Raw genomic sequence first — 23,868 nt, 5'->3', positions numbered from 1 at the left:
CAATTAATTCTAAATAGTACTTAACAAAGATTTTTAATCAAAAAATGCATACTGACACCAACACAATAAAACAAACCTTTGTTATGTTAGCTTGCACCCCTTTTCATGCTACTTCAAATCTCTTTCTCATTAGGCTATCTTTCCTGTTAGCCAATAAAATCATTAGCCTATCTTTCCTGTTAGCCAATAAAAATGCTCAGTTCTTCCTAATCCTAAAACAAACCAAAAGCCTTTCCCCCAATTCTACTATTCTGGCAAATCACCATTCTACCTTCTCATTTTTTCATTGTTAAACTTAATGGAGTCATAGTGAATTCAGTAGGTCTTAGACTGGTAGGCAGTGAGCTAGATTATGCCTGAAAACCTGTTTTTTTGGCCTATGTCATGTTTTCTTTCCAATGTTTAAAATTTAGGAGATTTGCATAAAAATCTAAATTTCTCTTTCTCTGGACACATTGGGGAACTGGTAACACTGGGTCTGCATTCTCACACGACAACAGTCTGTTGGAGCTGAGTTTCTGCTTTTACTTTCAGATGGGGCATACGTTCTCTAGCTCACCACAGACCCCACCATTCCCTATTGTCTTCGATACTGAGACGAAGTGTCAGTTGCCATTTATCATTGCCTTGCACCCTTGTTTTTCTTAGATACAGAATTATTTCCCTGTACTGATGCCTCTGTCAAATGTGGAAAGTGAAAGACCCAGAGTGCTGCATGATCGTCTTGCACGCAGCCTGCTTTATGCTTATGTGTTATCTGCCTGACCCCATCTGGGTTTGCAACCCCCGACCTGTATTACACTTTTATCGGTTTCCAGCATTCTTCACCTCCTTGTTAGTTGACTTTTTCCTTTTCATCTGCCATGACCTTTCTTAACAGTCGCTTCTCATTTTAATAGATTAGATGGCCTTTTGTCAGTTCTCTTTCTCAATGCTCTCCCTGCCTGCCTTTCCTCCCCTCACTTTCCCTTCATCTTAAGATGTCTTTCTTCTTGGCTTCATTTCTACCACCTGGCATTTTCTATTTCCCCTTCTTCTCTTCACATCTTACACTGTGTTTCTCCATATTTTACCTTGATATACTTGGTCTTGGAAATTTTCTTCATGTCATGGTTTTTGTGATTTCCTCTATGTGGATGACTTCTAATTCCATCGTTTTTCCCCTGACCTCTCTCCTGACCTCATCCTATAGACCAGCTCCATGAGGTTCCTGCTAGCCTCTGAATCTCTTCTCCTACACCCCTACCACATGCTTCTTTCTCATGTCGCCGTCCTTTCTGTTGCTCCAGAGCATGACGTTATTCCATGTCTGATCATTCTCCCATGTTTGTTCTTTCTTTTCTCTCTCATTGTCCCATTCAGGCCTTTGTTACCTGGTTTTGTTTTTTTTTGTTGTTGTTTGTTTTTTTAAAAATCTGTTGGTTTCATTTTTTCAATATCTCTTTCCTTCAATCTATTATTATGCTGATGCTTGATTAATTTACCCTAAACATTCTTTTGTTGATTCACTTAGTAATTCTTTCATTAATCTTATAGTGCCTGCAAAATTTATCATTTTTTTCTCCTCTTAAAAAGTCATCAGTGGCTCTGCACTGCTAACAGAATGAAAGTCACAGTCCTTATATTGACCTTGAAGGCCTTTGCCATCCAACCTCAGCCTGTCTTTCTGGTCTCATCTCCTGCTCCCAGGTATACAACTTTGCTTATTGAATAAGTGTCTGGGAGGGCTTAAGTGTAAAGCCCTAGAGTCTGCCTCGATTGGGTCTCAGCTCGGCACATGTAGCTGTGTGACCTTGGGCAAGTCATGTAACTTCTAAGGCTCAGTTTCTTTATCTGTTTAGCCCATAGGGTTCTTTGAAGACCAAAAACACAATAAGCCATGTAATGTAATGCCTGGTGCGTACATTACACCAGGAATTATATTAAATGAGAGTTCAATAAGTATTAGATAGTCTTATCCAGCCAACCCAGAGTTTGCGATATATTCTTATGTAAAAAAAGCTAGACAGAGGCAGACATTCTAAGACCAAGGCTTTTTTACATGTCTAAATCTTATGCATCGTTTAAGGCCCAGGTCAGACTGTATGACCTCAGTGAAGCCTTCTCGGACTCTACCAGGTAGAAATCCAATCTCTTCTTGCATTCTTAGTATAGACATGATCACTTTATAACTGGCAAGATTGTGTTTATATACAAGTCTCCTCTAACCTACCCCACAGTAAGCTCTTTGATTGCTAGGATGTTAATTATGTCTTCGTTGTTCATGTCACCAGGATGCCTTATACAGAGTAGGTGCTCAGTAACTATTTGCTAAGTGAATAAGCTTTCATCTGAGTGGGTATTTCCTCACAGTTATTTATTTTCATTCATTAAAGAAAACATGAAGAAGTATTAATCATTTTATTTGAGAAACATAGCATATTTTTCAGCAATTTTCCCCCCTTACTCTTATGCTATCCCAACACAGGTGTCTTTTGAGGAACTCTGTATCTAATGATTTATTCAGAACTTATATCCCACCTTCTTTCAAAAGGATGTGAAAGAACATACTAAATTAAACCTAATGTGAAATAGGACAATTATGGCAAAAAAGAGAACAGAGACCATCTCAAAGAAACAGGGAGCAGATGTTACCAGGCACCTGGGATGAGCTAATTACTATACTTGGTAACTGAATTTGGCTCTGCGTTTCTTGGCAGCTAGAGCTGAAAGGAAACACATTGGGTTATTCATTCAGCAAACATTTGTTGACTATCTTTGATAAATGGGGCACTGTGCTAACCCTGGGGATTCTAAAGTGAATAAGCCTGGGTCCCTGGCTTCAGCACATCACTTAGCCTGAGTTAAGTGACTGGAGATAGGTATGAGGGGCAATGGAAATACAGGGAAAGGACACTGACTATGTTTGTAAGGAGAGCCAGGAAATGCTCAGGGAAGAGCAGATGATTTCACCACACAGTTCGTTGGGGGAAATGCATTTCTGGTGTAAGGAACAGAATATCCAGGGACCAGGAGGCCTCAAAGATGTGTATGTGGAATGATGCATTAGGTGAAGGAGTAGCAGAAGGTGAGTTTAGAGGGTTGAGTAGGGGTCAGATTATGCTAGACTTCCTATGCTACGTGGAGGAATTTGTTGTTAACCTCTTGGCCAGTGTCTCCCAACATGACTGCACACAGGAATCACTGCGGAGCTTCCTGAATCAGAATCTCTGCAGGCAAAGACTGGGAATCTCTATTCCCACAGCATGCCTTGGTTGATACATGCAGGTCTATGCAAACCTAACCTCAAAGACTGAGGGAGTTGAGAGACTGAAGAAAGAGGCTGACAGATGCAGTTTCTTTGAGAGGAATATTTAAGAGAAACTGAGGAACATTTAAGAGAAACTTAGGAACAGAAACCGTGTCTTGGGATGGCTTCTAGACAGTGGATCCCCATACTTTCCCTCCAGAGAGTATTCCTTATTTAGCAAGCTTTTTTTGTAAAATGTGCAACTGGTCATGTCTTCAACCCTCTTGTGAAACTCATCACTGGGGAAGTTAGTTAAGTATTTTTATGAGGGATTATCTGTGCTACAGGCATTGCTTCTTTATGAGGGGTTATTTATGCTACAGGCATTGTTTCTTTATGAGGGGTTATCTATACTATAGGTGTTTCTTAACCTTGCTACAGGAGTCGGACATCAGTCATTATGGTGGTTTTGCTTCAAGATAGCATTACTCTTGCCATGCAATAAGCTGTTTTCCTATACTATATAGCAAACTATACCAAATTTAGAAGTATAAAACAATAGCCATTTTATTCTACTCATAGATTATGTGGGTCAGAAATTCAAACAGTGCAAAGTAGTGATGACTTTGTCTCTGCCCTATTATATTTGGGGCCTCAGCTGGGAAGAATGGTATGACTGGAGACTGGAATTATCTAGAGTGCCCTGGTGGGGATGACATGAAGGCTAGATCCAGACAGGACTATCAGTTGGAACCCCTGCTCACGTCTGAACTCTACATGTGAGTTAGGCTTCCCCCACAGTTTGGAGGCTTCAGGATATTTAAATGTCTTACATGGTGGGACAGGGCTTTAAGAGTTAATGTGTGTTCTGCCTTACACTGCCACAATGGCCATTATTAAAAAGTCAAAAAACAATAGATGTCGGCATGGACGTGGTGAAAAGGGAATGTTTATATACTGCTGGTGGGAATTAAATTAGTACAGCCTCTATGGAAAACAGTATGGAGATGTCTCAAAGAACTAAAACAAGGTCTACCATTTGACCCAGCAATTTCACTCCTGTGTATCTATCCAGAGGAAAATAAGTCATTGTATCAAAAAAAAAAAAAAAAAAAAAAAAGAAAAGAAAAGAAAAAAAAACAAAAAAACCCTGCACACATGTTTATTGCAGTCCAAGTTGCAATTGCAAAGATATGGAGACAGCCTAAGTTCCCATCAACTAATGACTACATAAAGAAAATGTGGCATATATACACCATGGAATACGACTCAGCTATAAAAAAATAATAAAAGAATATATTTTGCAGCAGAGGCATACAGAATGGTTATAACCATCATTGGAGACTCTGGGTGGGGGATAAGAAACAACATAATGGGTACAATGTATACTACTTGAGTGACACTAAAATTTCAGAGTTTACCACTATACAATCTATCCAGGTAACTGAAAACCACTTATACTCCTAAAGCTATTGAAATTGAATAAAAATGAATAAGTGTGTTTAGAAATAAGGTGGAAGCTGCATGGCCTTTTATAATCTAGCCTCTGAAGTCATGTAGTATCACTTCTACCTTACTTTGTTAGGTTAAGTAATCACAAGGCTGCCCATAACTATGATGACAATACATAGACCTGACCTTTTATCAAAATAAATATCAAAGAATCTGAAGCCATATTTTAAAAGCACTACCTCTTTATCTGAGCATGTTTTTAAAGACACTTGAAAGTCTAGTAGTTTTTAGGTAATTGTCCTTGCATTTGTTTGCAGAAACCAAACAAGAAAGGTATGATTCTTTCTTTTTAAAAATAATGAATTAATTTTTAATTGACAAATAAAAATTATGTATATGTATAGTGTACAAAATGATGTTTTAAAATAGATATACATTGAGGATTGGCTATATTGAGCTAATTGACATATAAATTACCTCACACTTTTTGTAGTGGAAAGACTTAAACATCTACTCAGTGATTTTCAAGAATATAATATGTTGTTATTACTGTAATCTCCACATTGTTTAGTAGATCTCTTGAGCTCATTCCTCCTATCTAACTGAAATTTTCTGTCTTTCAACCAATATCTCCCTCCTACCACACCACAACCCCTGGTAACCAACCATCAGTCTACTCTCGACTTCTATGAGTTCGACTTTTTTAGACTCTACATGAATGAGGTTATACAATATCTGTCTTTCTGGGCCTGACTTTTTTCACTTAACATAATGTCTTCCAGATTCATCCACCCTGTGGCAAATGGCAGAATTTCCTTCTTTTTTTAAAGCTAAAATGTACTCCATTGTGTATGTATGGGACATTTTCTTTATCCATTCATCCACTGATGTGTACTTAGGTGGATTCCATATTTTGGCTATTATGAATAATGCTGCTATGAACATGGGTGTACAAATATCACTTTGACATACTGATTTCATTTCCTTAAATACTCAGAAGTGAGATAACTGAGTCATATAGTAATTCTGTTTTTGATTTTTTTGAGCAACCTTTATACTCTTTTCCATAAGGGCTGTAATAATTGACATTCAACAGTGTGCAAGGGTTCCCGTTTCTCCACACCCTTGCCAACACTTGTTATGTCTTGGTATGATTCTCTCTTAACTGTGTTCTCTGTTGTTACAATTCTATCTATCCCAAATAGTTGGCCTTGCTCACCCTTGTTTTTCTACTTTTCTCAGGTACATTTAAAGCAAACCCTGTCTTTATGTTGCATTAGGCACTATTTACAAACCTTCAGTCTTTCTGGGATTCTTTATAAAGAGAATGTAAAATATGTTTTCAAAAGAACTTAAACTCTTCAAAAGGAAAGGAAACAAATAAATGGAACTCTTTCTTGGATTTGTTAGAGACCATAGCACGAAGACTTCTGATTTATTTGGCCTCAGTTTCTCTAAGTGCTGAAGAGAATTAGAGGATTTGAAATAAAATGGGAGGATCATTGTGTCTGCTTAGAGCTCATCACAAAAAAGTGATGCATAGTTAATGACCTTTTGTGACAACCTTATTCTTGCAAACTAGTGGGGCCATATGTGCCCTACAGTGACAGATGGTCCCAATCTGCTGTTGCCAGATAATGGCTCGTTTAGAGGCTCAGGGTGACTGTGTGACAAGTCCCGGCTGGACCAGCTGTTTCCGTTGCAACTAATGCCTGGTCTGGCTGAATGAATGCAGGCCACAAACTTTAAAAGACATGCTTCTACTACATGAAAGTATCCACAATTTCCCTGGCAGGAGAATTGATTAATATATTTCTTTGAAAATTTTTACACCATTCCCCCCCACAAGAGCACTGGTCCAGGGGTCAAGGAACCTGAGTTTTAATCTCATCCTGTTGTTAACAAGCTATGTAACTATGGATGCATCATGTAGATTCCCTGAGCTCCTATTTCCTAAAGTGGGTCTGAGCTGGATAATATTTGAAGTCGTCTAGTCTTTTGCTTTTTTTTAATCCTTCAATCCAAATCGTGGACCATAAAAGTTAGTGTAGTAAGTATTAAATAGTATTTACAAACTTACCAAATATTAGGTTCTATGCTTAACTCATAATAATATTGTTTCTCAACAATCCTGGTGGCCCAATTGCCCAATATTATTATTCACTATATAAAAGATGGGCAAACTAAGTAACAGAGAATCACATAACTTTCCTAGAGTCAAATGTGTGGGACAAGGCAAAGCTGGGATTTGAACTAGCTCCTCCTCTTTATCCTCATGCTATACTGTATACCTGTGTGAGTTGGAAAAGTAGGCAAGGCAATACAGAATCCAGATGCAAACAGATGATATTGTGGCCCCTCTGTTTCCTCTGCCTGCATGCTATCATTGGTATTTCTATATTTGTAATAACTCAGGGCAGATGTCCTAATCTATTTCAAGACCCCACCAAACCAACCAGGGACTTGGCTCCCCTAAGGCACCAAGAAAGCCCTGGGGAACCAGCCCATTGGTGTTCCCATGTGGTTTGTTTGGAAAAGCCCTACTGTTGTGTAACAGTAGGGGACCCTTTGGTATGGGGTGGGCTGGGCATGGGAGGATATGCTTTCCTAGAAAAAAAGCAAAGGATTCACGGTATACTGTTAATGTATCTCTGGGCTTAAGTCACATGTACAGATTTATATCTTAAGTCTACTTTATTTAGTTCACATTTCTGAAACCTCTCATTATATTGGTCTTGTGTTTCCTGGTCATATGAATTTTGAGACAGTGATCCCTTTCTCTGAAGAATGACCTCATTCTCCTCATGGAAAAATTACTTTGGCATTTGAGCAAATAAGAATTAAATTGAAACCTAAGCCATAGGTTCTCCACCCAGCAGCTCTTTGGTGTTTTGCTATGGACATTGGGTTATATTTTTTTTTCCCCTAGGCTCAAGCTTATTTTAAGAATATAATATAAATATTGTTTAAATAAATCCCTCCCTGCCAAACACAGGATGTAAAACTTGATCATGCTGTGAAAAAAGACTAGATATTTAGCTGACCTTGAGGTTAGTGGATAGGCTCTTCACTGCCAGCTAAATTTTCAACTGGGATTGGAGTCTCAAGAGGCATTTTTCTTGTTTTAAGGAAAGCCTGTGGGTATTTTCAAATATTACAACGTTGGGTTCAGGAAAGAAGAGGATGTTATGGCTCCCATATGATGCTGCCAGCCCTTTTGTATATTTGTTGATAATTTTACTTGGATCACTTGTTCTCTTATCTGGCATTATTGGATTAGTTCCCACTGTACCTGGCATGGGGAGGGTAGAAGAGTCCTTAGAGGTCTGCGGAAAGGAATGATGGGATTTAATTGATGGCAAGATCTTTAGCCCTGTGGTCACTAATACATAAAGCCTGCTTGCAGCCCTCAGGCATGCAGGTAATATCAGAGACCATTTGAATTAGGAAGAAGGAAATTGAGTCCGGGAGGTGAGGCCAGTACTTCCATTTAGTGAGGTTTGAGTGGAGCCAGGACAGAGGGATATATATTAAGTTGACATTTTAAATCTAAAAAATGATTTTCTGTGGACATCAGCAAGCATAGGCAGCTGGGTAAATGAGCAAAGTATATCATTGCCTGCATCTCACATCTACAGTTCATAGTGTTCCTGTGATTACAGTATAGATCATTTACATTGACAGATGTGGTCTGGCCAATAAAGTTACTGTGTTACATGCACTGTCCATGCCATATTCAGTTCAGGTTGGTGTTCTCTGCCCTACCACTGTGATGTCAAGGTTTCTCAAGCTTGTCCCTCTTGATATTTCAGGTTAGGAAAGCCTTTGTTGTGGGGAGCTGCCCTGTGCCCTGTAAAAGCAACATTCCTGGCCATGACCCACTAGATGCCAGTAGTATTCTCCATTATGACAACCAAACATGTCCCCAGACAGTGCAAAATATCTATCCACTAGGGTGGCAAAAGTGCCCTCCTCCCCATATAAGAACCACCATATCAGATTCACATTGACCCATAGGATTAAACGAATATATGAGTTTGTGCATGTTTATGTGCACACATACATATATACACATACACACATCCCCAAATTGGGCTGATATGTTGGATAGGGTCTTTAAGCATCTGTGTATCATGTTCTAAGGTTTCTCCTTTAGTTATTTTCCATTAGTATAAATACAAGAGTGAATCAGCTGGGCACAGTGGCTCACACCTGTAATCCCAGCACTTTGGGAGACCAAGGCAGGTGGATCACGAGGTCAGGAGTTCAAGACCAGCCTGACCAACATAGTGAAACCCCATCTCTACTGAAAATACAAAAATTAGCAGGAATGGTGGTGCATGCCTGTAATTCCAGCTACTCAGGAGGCTGAGGCAGGACAATTGCTTAAACCCAGGAGGCAGAGGTTGCAGGTAGCCGAGATCACGCCACTGCACTCCCGCCTGGGGGACAGAGCAAGACTCCGTATCAAAAAAAAAAGAAAAAAAGAATGAATCGATCCTTATTGGCTCAGATTTCTAGAACGAGCCCTTCGTTTCTCCATTTTTAAGACAAAAAACTCACAGTGCATCTATTTTCCATGCATCATATTTGCATAGAGGAACAGTCACAAGGAACAGGACATTTACTCCATGCCCTAGGAAGGCAGATATGGGAAGGAATACTTCCAGGTTCTCTTGGCCTCTTTAGTCATGCTCATTGGAGCAGGACTTTGGTGATTAATGAGTTAGATTAATGAACATCCTCAGTTACGCTCCTGCATGTCTGTTTATTCCTGTCTGTCCGCCAACTAAAAGGATGCATTCTCATCCCCTCTCTGCCGTGAAGCAAGCTGCTGCTCTGGGCAATGTCTGTGGACAGCGAGTGATGACAGTGATTGGGGGTAAGGCTGTGTGATGGGGTGGCACATAAGGAAGCTACTGAGGCTGCAAAGTGGAGATACACCCTTCAGTTTCACTTTGATCAACAATACGTGTGTTACGATCTTCAGTGGGCTCAGATTCAGGTCTGTCTGTTGGTTCTGAGCTTGGTTAGGGCAGAAAGCAGTTATTTATTAAAGGGCCTTCTATCTACCTTTAAACTCCAAGTAAAAGGACTGACTGTCTCATATACATCAATGTAAAAGATGCCAATAGATTTTTTTTTTTTTTTTTTAGACAGGGTCTTACTCTATTGCCTAAGCTGGAGTGCAGTGGTATGATCATAGCTCACTGCAGCCTCTACTTCACAGGCTCAAGTGATCCTCTCACCTCAGCCTCCTGAGTAGCTGCGACTGCAGATATGCACCACCATGCCTGGCTGATTTTCGTATTTTTTTGTAGAGACAGGGTTTCACCATGTTGTCCAGGCTGGTCTCGAACTCCTGGGCTCAAGTAGTCCTCCCATTTGGCCTCCCAAAGTGCTGAGATTATAGGTGGGAGTCACCATGCCCAGCCAAGATTTTAATATAACAAATATTCAAAGAGTTTCTGAATCCTGACAGCTAGACCTTTTAACCATAAATTCAAACTTTCAGGTAATTTTGTACACTGACATCTGATGTTCCAAAAAGACAGCAGAGTGGTGATATAAAGATTATGAGCTTTGAAAGCAATAAGACATGACAACAGTTCCCAGCTTGACCCTTTATGAATAGCTTTGGGTTAATTACTCAAGTAGCTTTGGGTAAGGTGAGGTCATGTACAGGAAGTGCTTGCATGGTGCCTGGCACATAGTGGGTGCGCAATAGAAGCTAGCTGCCATTTACCTTCCCCATGCCACATGATTCCAAGTTAGCCAGAGTGGTCAGTCCCTCATAACAGCCACCTATTATGGCCATTAACATTTGTATTATTCTTTATACCTGTTGAATGCATTTGCATATACAGTTTGATTACTCTAAATCGCTATGTGAGCACGTGAGGTAGGTGCATAGGTGGAAGTGATCCTATGTCACAGATGAGCAAAGGTGGCTCAGATGGTTGACTGATTTGCCCAGGGTCGGTAGAGTCAGGTCTCAAACTCAGCTAGGATTCTAAATCCAGCACTCTTTCCATCATGTCTTACAATCTTGCGTACTTCTGTTTGAGAAGAATGTTGGCATTTACTGGCTATTCTGACAGATAGGGAAATTGGAAGACAGAGTATATGCATATAAAATCTAAAGTAAGTGTTAACTTTTGGATAAGTGTCGTTACATTATTTAAATATTGCTTCCCCACTAGGGCCTTTTCCTATAATGTTTTCTTATCCTAAATGTTTACTTTCTACATTCATTCATTCATTCATTCATTCACTCATTTATCACGAACATTTCTTGAATCTCTGTTATGTATATCAAGCAGCATAACAGGGTCTGAGAGTACAAAAAACCCAAGATGGGATCTCTGCCCTCTTAGCGTTGCTGGGGAGAAAGCTGTTCAAACCAATAATCATAATTACTGTGTGATGGTTTCCATGGAGGAGGAACATACCAGATGCAATGCAGCTCAGAGGAAGGAGTGATGGAGGAAGCCTGGAGTAGGTGAGGTCAGAGGCAGAGGCTTCTCAGAGAAGATGCTCGCATCGGGCACTGACAAGGGAGGAAGAGCTAGCTACTCCTCTGAGCCTCAGTCACTCATCTGTGAAAGTGATAATATTAGTAACTACCTCATATGGTTGTTAATGTCTGTAAAGTGCTTAGATCCATGCATGCCAAATAGTAAGCCCTCTATTAATTGATAAATGGTGGTTGTTATTACTATCACAATACCATTCAGGAAAAACATTCTATTTATTTATTTTTTAAAAAATTATTTGCTTTTTGAGACAGAGTCCTACTTTGCTGCCCAGGCTGGAAGGTAGTGGCAGAATCATGGCTTACTCTATCCTTGACCTCCTGGGCTCAAGCGATCCTCCCATCTCAGCCTCCTAGGTAGCTGGGACCACAGATGTGTGCCACCACACCCAGCTAATTTATAAGTGTTTTTGTAGAAATGAGTGTCTCACCATCTTGCCCAGGCTGGTCTTGAACTCCAGGGCTCAAGCAGTCCACCTGCCTCAGTCTCCCAAAGTGTTGGGATTACAGGCATGAGCCACCTCACCCAGCCAAGCCATTTCATTTTATAAATCAGACTTCACACAGAACAGTAGGATAAAGCAAATGCCTTCGAATTCTTTACATGTTGTTTCCAGAGATGAGCTTAAAATAGCACACGTATTAAAGCCCCAATCCTACGTAGTACTAAGGAGAATAATCTTTAAATTTTATTTATAAAAGTTTGAAATAAACATGTTCCCGACCTCTTCTTTCTCTTCCTTTTGTTTCTTCTATTGCTTGTGACAGGCATTATTAAAATGGAGCTTTTCTAGTTTCCTGTCCAGAAACTCTGCTGTTCTGCCCAAAGTGTTTCTGCTATATCTGAAGTAGTGAATCTTAGTGTGTTTTTCCCCTAACCTTTGGGATCTGGTTAACCTTTGCAAAATTTTGTTCCTTCCCCATGGACATTTACGTGTTTAATTGCAGTGAGAAAACTTGGGAGTCACATGGCTTAATCCTTAAAAGCAAACTTGGTCCACAGGCAAATGGTTTCTCAGGGTAGTGCACTTCTGAAAGTCCTGAAGCTACCGTAGGCCTTTGTGAAACAAAGCTTTCTCTTAACTAATCATATTTATATATTTATTATTCAATTTGTTCTACCTTCTTAAACTGCCTCAATAAAACAGAAGTATGGACATTGGAGGTGTACGTATATGCTTTGGAAGGCATTGTGGGGAATCTTGCTGATTTCATGTTGTGTAGTAGTCAGGCAGGGATGAAATGACAGCTCAAGAAAGACTCCTGAGAAAAATCATGACGAGGATTGCTTTGTTATGGCTTTTCTGGGAATATGGATTCGGATAAGCCAGTGGCCTAACATGAACTTAGCCCAGCATTTTATCTTACTTCCTCTTTGATAACAGTTCACGTCTCCAAAATCCAACATAGACAGCATGGCTCACTTGGAATTTTAAATATCCAGAATGCGTTGGTGTGACAGCTGTATCACATTTCTCCCCTTGAGAGAGAAAATGGTAGGCTGCCAATAGCAATACTGTTCACATTAGTGGGGCCAAAAGATAGACCACTTGAGGGAAAGTCTCACAGCTCTGTGAATCAGGCATACATGAACACAAGGGTCTGTTTAGCCCTCTCTCAGGCTCCTAATTTGAATGTATTACTCTTCTTCTTTACTTCCTTGGCTTATCTGATGATACTTTTGATGTGAAATACAAAAAAAGCTGTGTTCATACATGAATATAATTGTAACATATAAACTTGTCCTTTAAAAGCAATTACATTTTAAAATCACTACCTATTCTATTGGCGATGCTATATATTTTAAATTTTAATATAGTTTATTTTTACTTACATAATTGTCAATTTTCACAAAACTAAAATTGCACCGGAGGCAATGAAGCCTGATTTGCAAAGGAATTATGTATTCTGGCAGCTACTATGCAATATGTCAGCTACTAGAATTAGTAGAAAAATACCTGTCTTAAACATTTTATTGTATGGTGTATTACACTGTTTGTACTGCCAAATCAGTGAACCTGTAAAAGATATACCATTAGGTGTGAGGTTTAATGAAATTTTATTATTATTATTACTGTTACTGTCAATAACATTTAAGAAATAGGTTTCATTTCCAAAGAATAATTTGTCTTTGCTTTTCTAAGATATTTTACAATATACTTCAAAGATGCTAAAACTAAGTTATACAAATACCTAAAGACAATGGAAGTCAAGATCAGCATAAATATTTTACAAGGTAGGAAAGAGATATATTAATATATTCTATTAGATTAAAACACTTGAACTTTTGAATAGGGAGTCCTTTCCCCGTTGCTTGTTTTTGTCAGCTTTGTTGAAGATCAGATGGTTGTAGGCATGCAGCCTCATTTCTGGGCTCTTTATTCTCTTCCATTGGTCTACATGTCTATATTTGTGCCAGTACCATGCTGTTTCTGTTACTGTAGCCCTGTAGTATACTTTGAAGAAATCAAGTAACATGCTGCTTCAGCTTTGTTCTTTTTGCTTACAATTGCCTTACCAGTTTGGGTTTTTTTTTTTTTCTCCATATGAATTTTAAAATAGTTTTTTCTACTTCTGTGAAAAAACTTTCATTGATAGTTTGACAGGAATAGCACTGAATCTGTAAACTGCTTTGGGAAATATGGCCTTTTTAATAATATTGATTGTTCTGATCCACAAGTGTCAAATGTTTTTCCATTTGTTTGTTTCATCTCTGATTTCTTTGAGCAATGTTTTGTAATTCGCATTGGAGAGATCTTTCACCTTCTTGGTTAGCTGTATTCCTCGGTATTTTATTCTTTTTGTGGCAACTGTGAATGAGATTGTGTTCCGTGTTTGGCTCTCAGCTTGGCTGTTGTTGATGCATAGGAATGCTAGTGATTTTTGTACCTTGATTTTGTATCCTGAAACTTTGCTGAAGTTGTTTACTAGCTAAAGGAGTTTTTGGGCTGAGACTGTGGGATTTTCTAGATACAGTATCTTGTCATCAGCAAACAGGGATAGTTTGACTTCCTCTCTTCCTATTTGGGTGTCCTTTATTTTTTTCTCTTGCCTGATTGCTCTGGCCAGGACTTTCAATACTATGTTGAATAGAGTGGTAAGTGAGGGCATCCTTGTCTTGTGCCAGTTTTCATTGGGAATGCTTCTAGCTTTTGCCCATTCAGTATGACTTTGGCTATGGGTTTTTCACTGACAGCTTTTATCATTTTGAGATATGTTCCTTCAATACCTCGTTTATTGAGAGTTTTTAACTTAAGAGCTTTTACACAGCAAAATAAACAATCAATAAACAGACAACCTACAGAATGGAAGAAAATTTTTGCAAACTATGCACCTGACAAAGTTCTAATATCCAGCATCTATAAGGAAATTAATAAATTTACAAGAAAAAAACAAACCACCCCATCAAAAAGTGGCCAAATGACATGAACAGGCACTTTTCCAAAGAAGACATGAATGTGGCCAAGAAGTGTCTGAAAAAAGCTCAGTATCACTGACCATTGGAGCAAATGCAAATCAAAACCACAGTAAGATACCATCTCACACCAATCAGAATGGCCATTATTAAAAAGTAAAGAAAAATAAAAGGTGCTGGTAAGGTTGCAGAGAAAAGGGAACACTTACATACTGTTGATGGGAGTGTAAATTAGTTCAACCACTGTGGAAAACAGTGTGGCTTTTTCCTCAAAGAGCTGAAAACAGAACTACCATTCAAAACTACCATTCAAAAATAACTAACTAAAAATTAGTTATTTTTCAATCAGAAAAAATAACTAATGAGTACTAGGCTTAGTACCTGGGTGATGAAATAATCTGTACAACAAATCCCTGTGACATGAGTTTACTTATATAACAAACCTGCATGTGTACCCTGAACCTAAAATAAAAGTTAAAAAATACTTGAACTTGAAGGTTTGTTTTAGAATTTAGCTCTTTTTTGTGCGTAAAATGGCTTATGTTAATTGCTTGATAATAGCAGAAAGACTACTTCATTTTAAATCCCTCCAAGCAGCAGAAAGAGCAAGAAGCAAAAAGACTCACTTATGTATAAGATAAGTATGTTTGGGGAGATAAAATATGGTTTATTAGTAAAAGCTCAAACTTCAGCTCTGGAATTAGGCTTTGCTTCAAGTTCAGCACCACCATTTACTAACTGAAATTAGAAACGGTGTTTGATCTCTATTAGCTTCAGTTTCCTCTTCAGTAAAAATAGAACTAATAAACCCATTTAATACAGTTAGAAAAAAAACTACAATGCTTAACAATAATAATATTAATATTATTATGCTTAATAATATTATATTATAATATGTTAATAATATAATATAATAATATATAACATTATATAATATAATATATTATATTAATACTATTATATTAATACTATTATATTAATGCTTAATAATAATAAGCATGCAATGAATGATAGTTCTTATTGATATTATTTTGGATGGGAGGTTTAAGTGTGCCAAGTGTGCCAAGATCTTATTGATATTATTTTGGGTGAGGGGGTTTAAGTGTACCATAAAACAAAATCTCATTAATTAATTCAAATATTACTAAATGTTCTAAAGAAAGATTATGTGTTTTAATAATATGTGCTTTATTTACATGTCTGTGGAATTCTGTAAAGCCAAAAATATAATCATAAGCATCTATACACAGTCCATGTTTGTCATGTTATAATACAGGAAAAGCTGTCAGACTTTTTGTACTTTTATTTGTGAGAACAACTAAAATTAAGTGGTGAGGATTTAGAAAAGCTAACTCTATTTCTATGCTTTTTTCCCCTTTAATGTGGTGTTTAGTGCTTAAAGAAAATCATCCAGAGCCAGGATGAGCTGGGTAATTGTAAAACTATCACAACCACAGAAATCATGATATATCAAATTGTATATGTTTACAGAAAATGTGTGGTGTCAGTCTAGCTAGCATAAAGGAATAAAAATGACAGTAGCAGTAAACAAAGCATATGGTAACTTAAAAAATGGGCTTTAAAAGTGTGATTGTTTACATTCAAAGCAACTCTCCATTCTGCAGCTTTTATAATTATCTGTATTTATCATCACTGTGCATCCTACCACATCCTTAGTGTTATTTGAGAAAAGGAGCCCCAAGTAACTGAAGCTGCTGAAAGTGACTCTGGCTTAGGCCCATGTGCACCAAAGAAAACCAACCTAAATATCCTGGTCCTGGTTGAGGGTCAGTGAAGGATATCTGATCTGAAGTCTTTATGATTTGACATGGGGAAGCCTAACTGTAGCAGTAGTGGCTTTGTGACAGCTGCCAATGGGACTGACTCAAACTCGATGAGCACACACCCCATTCAGACACTGGGATGGATAAATGAAAGGGGCACCAGAAATAGTGAGTTCCTTGTGTTTATGTAATGTCCAAAGTGGCCCTTTGATATTACGTCTCCCTCTATGAGACCAACTATACATCCCACTCTCAGAAGCATTTGGAAACAGAGGTAATTTGATTGCAAGATGTCACATCTGTGATCACATCCTGGGTCACGGGTCATGATATGTTTTGGCTGTGTCCCCAGACAAATCTCATCTTGAATTGCAGCTCCCATAATTCCCATGAGTTGTGGGAGGGACCCAGTGGGAGATAATTGAATCATGGGGGTGGTTTCCCCCATGCTGTTCTCATGGTAATGAATAAATCTCACGAGATCTGATGGCTTTATACGGGGTTTCCCCTTTCACTTAGTTCTCATACTCTCTTGCCTACTGCCATGTAAGACATGCCTTTCACCTTCCACCATGATTTTGAGGCCTCCCAGCCACGTGAAATGGTGAGATCATTAAACCTCTTTTTCTTTATAAATTACCCAGTCTTGGGTATGTCTTTATCAGCAATGAGAGAACAGACTAATACAGGTCACATCCTGATGTTGGAACAGCAAACACTCTGAACCAAACATTATTCTGTGAACTCTTCTGATCAATAAGCAAAGGTATTTCTGCATTTCTTTATACCTGAGTGTGAGTTCTCTTGAAATTTTGGTGCTGCCGAAATGTGCTCACAAGAATGTGCCAAACGTAAAGCCAGAGCACCCACATCCCATTCCCAGCTGCTCCATCAACAACCCAGGTGGCCAGTAGTAGAAAATGAGCAAAAGGATTAGGGCTAGAGTATTGGTTTTAGATAAGAGAAAGGATGCTGTCTCTGGGATGGGTAGGAAGGAGGTAAGAAAAGATGCTGATGAAGATATGGTTGTTATGAGTAGAGGGAGGAGAGGAATGGGAAGTTAAGGGAATTTTTACCTGATTACTCTGTTTTCTTGGTGAAGACTGAGGTAAGGATATCTTTTGTGAATAAGGGGATAGGTAACTCGAATATAGTAAAGTAAAGATTTGAAGCAACCTTTGTAGGAAATGATGGTGTAAAGGAACAATTGATATATAGGAAAATCATTGGGGTAATATCTAGGGATACAGATCATGGATTTGTAGAAGCATGTTGTACAATTCTCTGCCTGCATTGCCTGAGTGTGGAATCGGGGGAAAGACTGATGTGGGAGTGATAAAAATTCAGGATTGTAGTGGACTCGTTTGGAGGAAGCACAAGGGAGCAAGAAAATTGAAATCATTCATAAGTGAATGATTAAAGAGATGGCTTAGGCCATGGAGGGAAGGAAAGTGAAGACAGGAAGGCATATACTAGGGGAAATGGGAGCACGGGGCAGTGGGTCAGAGCATTTTTTTTTTTTTTTTTAATGAAGTTGAAAAACAAGTTTAAAGGAATTAACAGAGAATAGGAAATTTAAGTAGGTTGTGTGGTCAGGCTGTGGTTTATTAGAGATTAAATTTTCGTTAGTAAAGCAATTCTGTGGGATGACAAGTTTCAGGGTGTGGTTATGCATGTGGGTGACAAAAGTTGAGTAGAATTGAAGGCTATTGGAATGAGGAGGCCCAGGAACTGTGGGGCAAGGCATTTTATGGTGTATGCACACGGACTTGGAATTCACCCAGGATGGTGGTAAGACTAGGGGTGGAAAGGACAGTGTAACTCAGGTGCTTCTTAATGTTTGTGGATGAATGTGGGAGAGTTGGTTGACGATAGTGAGAGAAAGGCATTTAAGATTGTGTACTAGAAGGCATAAACTTGCGGAGTGCAGAGATTGTTCATTAAGGGAAGAAGAATTTGAGAGTGCACAGAGAACTAGGAGAATACTGTTTCACTTCCAAGCCTCATGTCAAATGAGGCTTGAGAGACCCAAAGCTGCACCTAGACAGGGCTGTAGAAGAGAAGATCACCCAGAGGGAGGTCCAGGTGTGGGTTCAGCAAATAAGTGGTGGAAGATTTCCTTCTGGAAGTTGAAAATGCACTAAACTTTGATAATCAGGAAATGGAGCTCTGGAGGAGACAGCAGAAAGACTGGGGAGTGAATAAGGGGTGTGGGCATTTGCTTCTCCCTGATCCAAATATTAGTTTAGTGTTAGTGGTTAAGGACAGAATAGATGACTGCAGGGGCTTATCTTTGGTACAGTGATTGAAGGTGATATGAATATGAGGCATAGTAGAGTTCATTGACCTCAAGTTTTCAAAAGAAATTTTTATGTGAGATTGTTTTAGTGTCAAATCTAATGTTCCAAATGCTGTGAAAAGCCTGATAACTCTAGAAAACTGTGAACTTGCCTACTTGAGATCTCTTTCAGCTCATGAAAGCGTTATGGCTATTTCAAATATCAATGAGTAAAGTATTTTTCCTTCCCAATTACTAAGTTGTCTTCAAAGATTGTTTCATGAGTTGTAGTTCCTAAGCTTCCCGTGAAAGTAAAGGCAGTCCACCTGCCCCTTGATAGGGCCAGTGCAGAAGCATGGATCCAGGCAAATGTGGGTAACCACGGGCTACCAGCTGAATGCCTGTGTCAACAGTCCATGGTTGAGCCTCTTTTTATCCCTTTAACTGTCTCCCTGTCAAACTATCTACCAAAGTACCAGTTAGCTGGAAGTGTATGAAATGGAGTTTTCCTTCTTCCTTCCCTGAAGTATATCATTAGAAAAATTTTATTTCTTCATTGGTGAGAACTTTTTTTCTTAATTGGGTTCATTATTTTGTTAGAAGAGTGAAGAGTCCAAAGCACACATTTCTGATTCACATCTATGCTGATGGCTGTAAAAAATAACAAGATGCAATAGCCATCCCAAGGTTGTTTGCCTGGCAGGAGGACTTTGGACCAGTTGCTTTGACTCTTTGTACCTCAATCTCCTCTTCTTGGAGACAGTTAATAACACAGGGTTCACCTTGCAGGGTTGTTTAGATGTGACCTCTAAAGTTAATGTATGTGAAGTTCTTAGCCCAGAACCTGGCATACATTGGGTATTTAATGTAGGGTGGCTGTTACTTTTACAAGAAAGATTTCCAAGCCATGCTAACTAAGATTTGGAATCATGCTAAGATTTAACACAAGTAAACTAATTGCATCTTCACAACAATTTTGTGAAATGGCTATTAATGATGCCCCTTGTCATATGGACAATTTGAGGTTTGGTGTGATTCCATAGGTCATTCAGGGTCAGGGTCAAATACTAGTACATTGCAGAGCTGAGATTTGCCCTCAGTTCTATTTGATTCTAAACCCAGTGCTCTTTTCTATATAGTTAGATCATCCTGGGCAAATTATTAAGAATTTAGAGAAGAAAATTTCAAAGTATTTCATTGTTGCCGTGGCTTATTGTAACCCCTACAATCAGTTGATTTTCTTGGCACAATCTCAAGCCCTTTATGCAGAATTGCATACCCTTTTTATCCTTTTCAGTTTTAAGTGGCACAAGGAGAGATATGCATATGAAGGGTTATTTTCAAGGTAAGGAAAATCATATTCAGAGCAGTTGGCTGGTTATTCATAAAGAGCTCAGCAACTAGGCTCAAATTAGATAATCAAAGCCAAGCTGAGGGAAGCCACAGTTGATTTGATATATCAAGAGGTAAGAGTAGGGACACTAAAACTCAGAAATGTCATGAAATCATATATTTCCTGAATCAAGCACATCAGAATTCATTTGGTTAATAGTGAACAGAGGCGCCCCACTGAGTTCCTTAATTGTAACACCAGGATACTTTATAGAAATATGAGAGGAATGCCTTTTCTGGCAATTTATAAATCATCTGATTTTACTTCCTCCCTTGGGTGGACATTTTATTGCAGAGCAGGGTGGGGATTTTGCTGGACATGCAAACTTCATTCACTTAATCATTGAACATGAGGAACTCCATATTGTTTGTGGATGATTTTTAATTATCCACAGTTCTTTAGTAGTTATTGTTCCTTCTCATTCCAAGCCTGAGGTGTCCCTGTGTTTCCAATATCACATTGTGGAGACAAAGCTCTGGGCTGGATACCCCAAGTTTCAGAGGAGATCTTGGAGATCATGGAGTTCTATCTTTTTCTGGCAAAAATGAAGAAACTGGGGCCTCAAAAGATTTAATGACCTTTCCAGCATTACATGGCCAAATAATAGAAAGGTTAACATTGGAAAGATTAGACGAAAGTGGCTGTTGGAAGCTGCGTGAGTGAACGGGAGGGTCGCGGCTGGTTAGAATAATCCAGAATGGCTACTCTAATCTATGTTGATAAGGAAAATGGAGAACCAGGCACCCGTGTGGCTGCTAAGGATGGGCTGAAGTTGGGGTCTGGACCTTCAATCAAAGCCTTAGATGGGAGATCTCAAGTTTCAACACCACGTTTTGGCAAAACGTTCGATGCTCCACCAGCCTTACCTAAAGCTACAAGAAAGGCTTTGGGAACCGTCAACAGAGCTACAGAAAAGTCTGTAAAGACCAAGGGACCCCTCAAACAAAAACAGCCAAACTTTTCTGCCAAAAAGATGACTGAGAAGACTGTTAAAACAAAAAGCTCTGTTCCTGCCTCAGATGATGCCTATCCAGAAATAGAAAAATTCTTTCCCTTCAATCCTCTAGACTTTGAGAGTTTTGACCTACCTGAAGAGCACCAGATTGCGCACCTCCCCTTGAGTGGAGTGCCTCTCATGATCCTTGACGAGGAGAGAGAGCTTGAAAAGCTGTTTCAGCTGGGCCCCCCTTCACCTGTGAAGATGCCCTCTCCACCATGGGAATCCAATCTGTTGCAGTCTCCTTCAAGCATTCTGTCGACGCTGGATGTTGAATTGCCACCTGTTTGCTGTGAGATAGATATTTAAATTTCTTAGTGCTTCAGAGTTTGTGCATATTTGTATTAATAAAGCATTCTTTAACAAAAAAAAAAAAAAACATTGGAAAGATTGAAACTGGAGGCCATATCTTGATGAGGAAAACCAGTGTTATGGGATTGGGCAGACTTTGAAGACAGAGATATGGCAGTATTTTGGGGAGAGGGAAGAAGAAGGAATTACTTAACCTCTTTGAACTTCACCGCCTTCTCTGTAAAATGCCTTCATATCTGCCTTGTGAGGTGGTTGGATAATCGAATGAAGTTGTGAGCTTAGCAGAATATCTGGTGTATGGGGTGTGCTACATAAATGATCAATTTTATAAATCCGTCTTTGAATTTTAAATCATTAGATTTAAAATAAAAGAGGACATTTGTTCCATTTTCTTTGTATTTCCAGCTGAATTTACTGCCCTTTACTAACCACCCCAGCTCAGACCTGTTGCAGAGCCCATCTGGATTGTGGTCATGAACTAGCCCTGACACTTACAGGCTCTTGCTGCTGCAGATTTATTATAGAAAGCCTGGAGACAGCCTTGCTCTCATCTTCGTGTCTGCTCCACCCTTGCTTCTTCCTCAGTCTGCCCCTTACCCATGCCTGCCCATTACCCATGACAGATACATTCAGCTTTCTGTCTCATTCTCTTCTAAGTATTCGTGTTCGCCCTGGCATTCCAGCCCATCTCTCACCCCAGAATCTTTGGCTGGAGCCATAACCTGGATTGGACTTGAGTCAGTCATTTCCTCCAGTCCCAGAGACGTCTACCTGGGATGCTTGCCCAATGCTAGCCAATCCTAGAAGTCTCAAATGTACCCTCACAAGTTTCTTAGTGTGTCTCCTAGGCCTCGGTAGAGCTACGTACCTAGAAATGCAGAGTGCTAGAGGGATGTGGAATTTCATGACACGCTTGCCTCGTAGACCCCCACAATAAGTTATGCTGTTCTATGCAAGAATGTGAAAGAGTCAGCTTCCTTTCTACCTGGGTCAGCAGGACACCTGGGGTTTCTCTCTTATGATCTACAGGTTGATGTCCAGTAGGAAGCTCTTTGGATATCCTCAGATGATCTGGCTGGGTTTTGATCCCTGCTTTGTTCCCACCTTTCCAGTCTGTGACATGGAGTGTGAATTGCAATGGGGTCTTGCTTCTTCTCTAGCATCTGTCTTTAACAGAGAACAGACCTCTCTCTCTGGTGACTGATACTCAACGCAGTCTTATGGGGCAGTTATGAGATTGCAGATCAGGTTGCACCCTGACTGATTCCCCAAATGTGGTTGCCTCCTTTATTTACACATGGCTTGGACTAGGAGAAATGATCTGCCTCTGTGTCCTTTCCCACGGCTTTGGACTTGGTCTTAGACTATCAGCTGTTTAGGTAAAAAAATTATTTTTATACTGACTTGGAGATTTGACAAAAGTTCTTCTAGACACTAGGTATACAATAGATAAGGCTTTTGTGATTTTTGCTCTTTAAGTATACAAGGCAAGAAACTGTATAAAACATTACAAACTACCATACTTTGCCTGTATCAAAAATAAAAATAAAAAGTTTTACAGATTAACTTTTTCTTTATTCAAAATGGCAATAGTTATAATGAGTTCTATAGAGGGGAATTATAGGCAATTGAAATATCTGCTTTGTTGAATAGAAGAAGGTGAGTAAGAACATTCATGTTGATTTTCAACCTTGAATGCTAATCTGCGGGTGTATGTGAGAAGTGGCAACACAAATCAACTTTCTTAGTGTTTATCTTGACTCTGGCTCTTGGGATGAATCACTTGTATTATAAGATTTGGGTTGCTTATCACTGCTGGAGACACTTCTGTCTTTCTACCTTCCTTTCTCTTGCCATGATCATGGGCAAGACTAGCACTACTTTACTGAAATTCCAATGAGGCAATAAACTTAGGAAAATGACCATGTCAGTTATAAGACACCATTAAAAACCTGTTTAGTAAAAGAGCAGTTATGGGATTTTTAAAAACCATTGCAAATCACAGTCCTCCTTTAGCACTGAATCCTCCTTGACTTTCTTTCTTTTTTTTTCCCCTACTTAGTTCCCCAACTGAGCCTGTGACTTCAGCTTATAAACCATCCTTGGCCTGGGATAGCCAATAAGGCAGCAAGATGCAGCTGTTCAACAGGGTGGCCAAAAACATAAGCGTAAAAGATGGATACATATTTTCCCTTTTTGATTGGTTTACATTTACCCCCGATTCATGAGCATATTGTTTAAACTTGCTTTTCCAAAGCCCTATTAATCTTTGCTATTGGTTCATCTCCTGTTTCCAAACGTGACCTCACCCCAAGTGCCGCCCAGCGGTGAGCAACTCTGAAGTATGTTCTTTTCTCCATCCAAGAGAATCAGGGTGGAAGATCGCCGAGTTGGTGCTTGTTTAGGAGCTTTTCAAAATGAATCATTGGAGTGTGGGGATTTGATGTGGATTACTGGCCAAGTAATTATCAGA

General features: G+C 39.2%; 1 protein-coding gene and 1 long non-coding RNA gene across 2 annotated transcripts in view; both read left to right on the top strand.

The window, feature by feature from the left end:
- LOC119623861 (uncharacterized) overlaps positions 1-23,868 on the top strand; it is a 380,205-nt gene that overhangs the window by 100,862 nt on the left and 255,475 nt on the right. The window lies entirely within an intron of this gene.
- On the top strand, positions 20,698-21,462 carry LOC103238749 (securin-like). Its single transcript, XM_073021345.1, has one exon. It carries the CDS (start codon positions 20,784-20,786, stop codon positions 21,390-21,392), a length of 609 nt encoding a protein of 202 aa, XP_072877446.1. The 5' UTR covers positions 20,698-20,783; the 3' UTR covers positions 21,393-21,462.

Source organism: Chlorocebus sabaeus, chromosome 11 (genome assembly GCF_047675955.1).
Source record: "Chlorocebus sabaeus isolate Y175 chromosome 11, mChlSab1.0.hap1, whole genome shotgun sequence".
NCBI lineage: Eukaryota > Metazoa > Chordata > Mammalia > Primates > Cercopithecidae > Chlorocebus > Chlorocebus sabaeus.
Note: the sequence above shows the minus strand (reverse complement) of the source record. Positions and strands in the feature narration are given on the sequence as shown.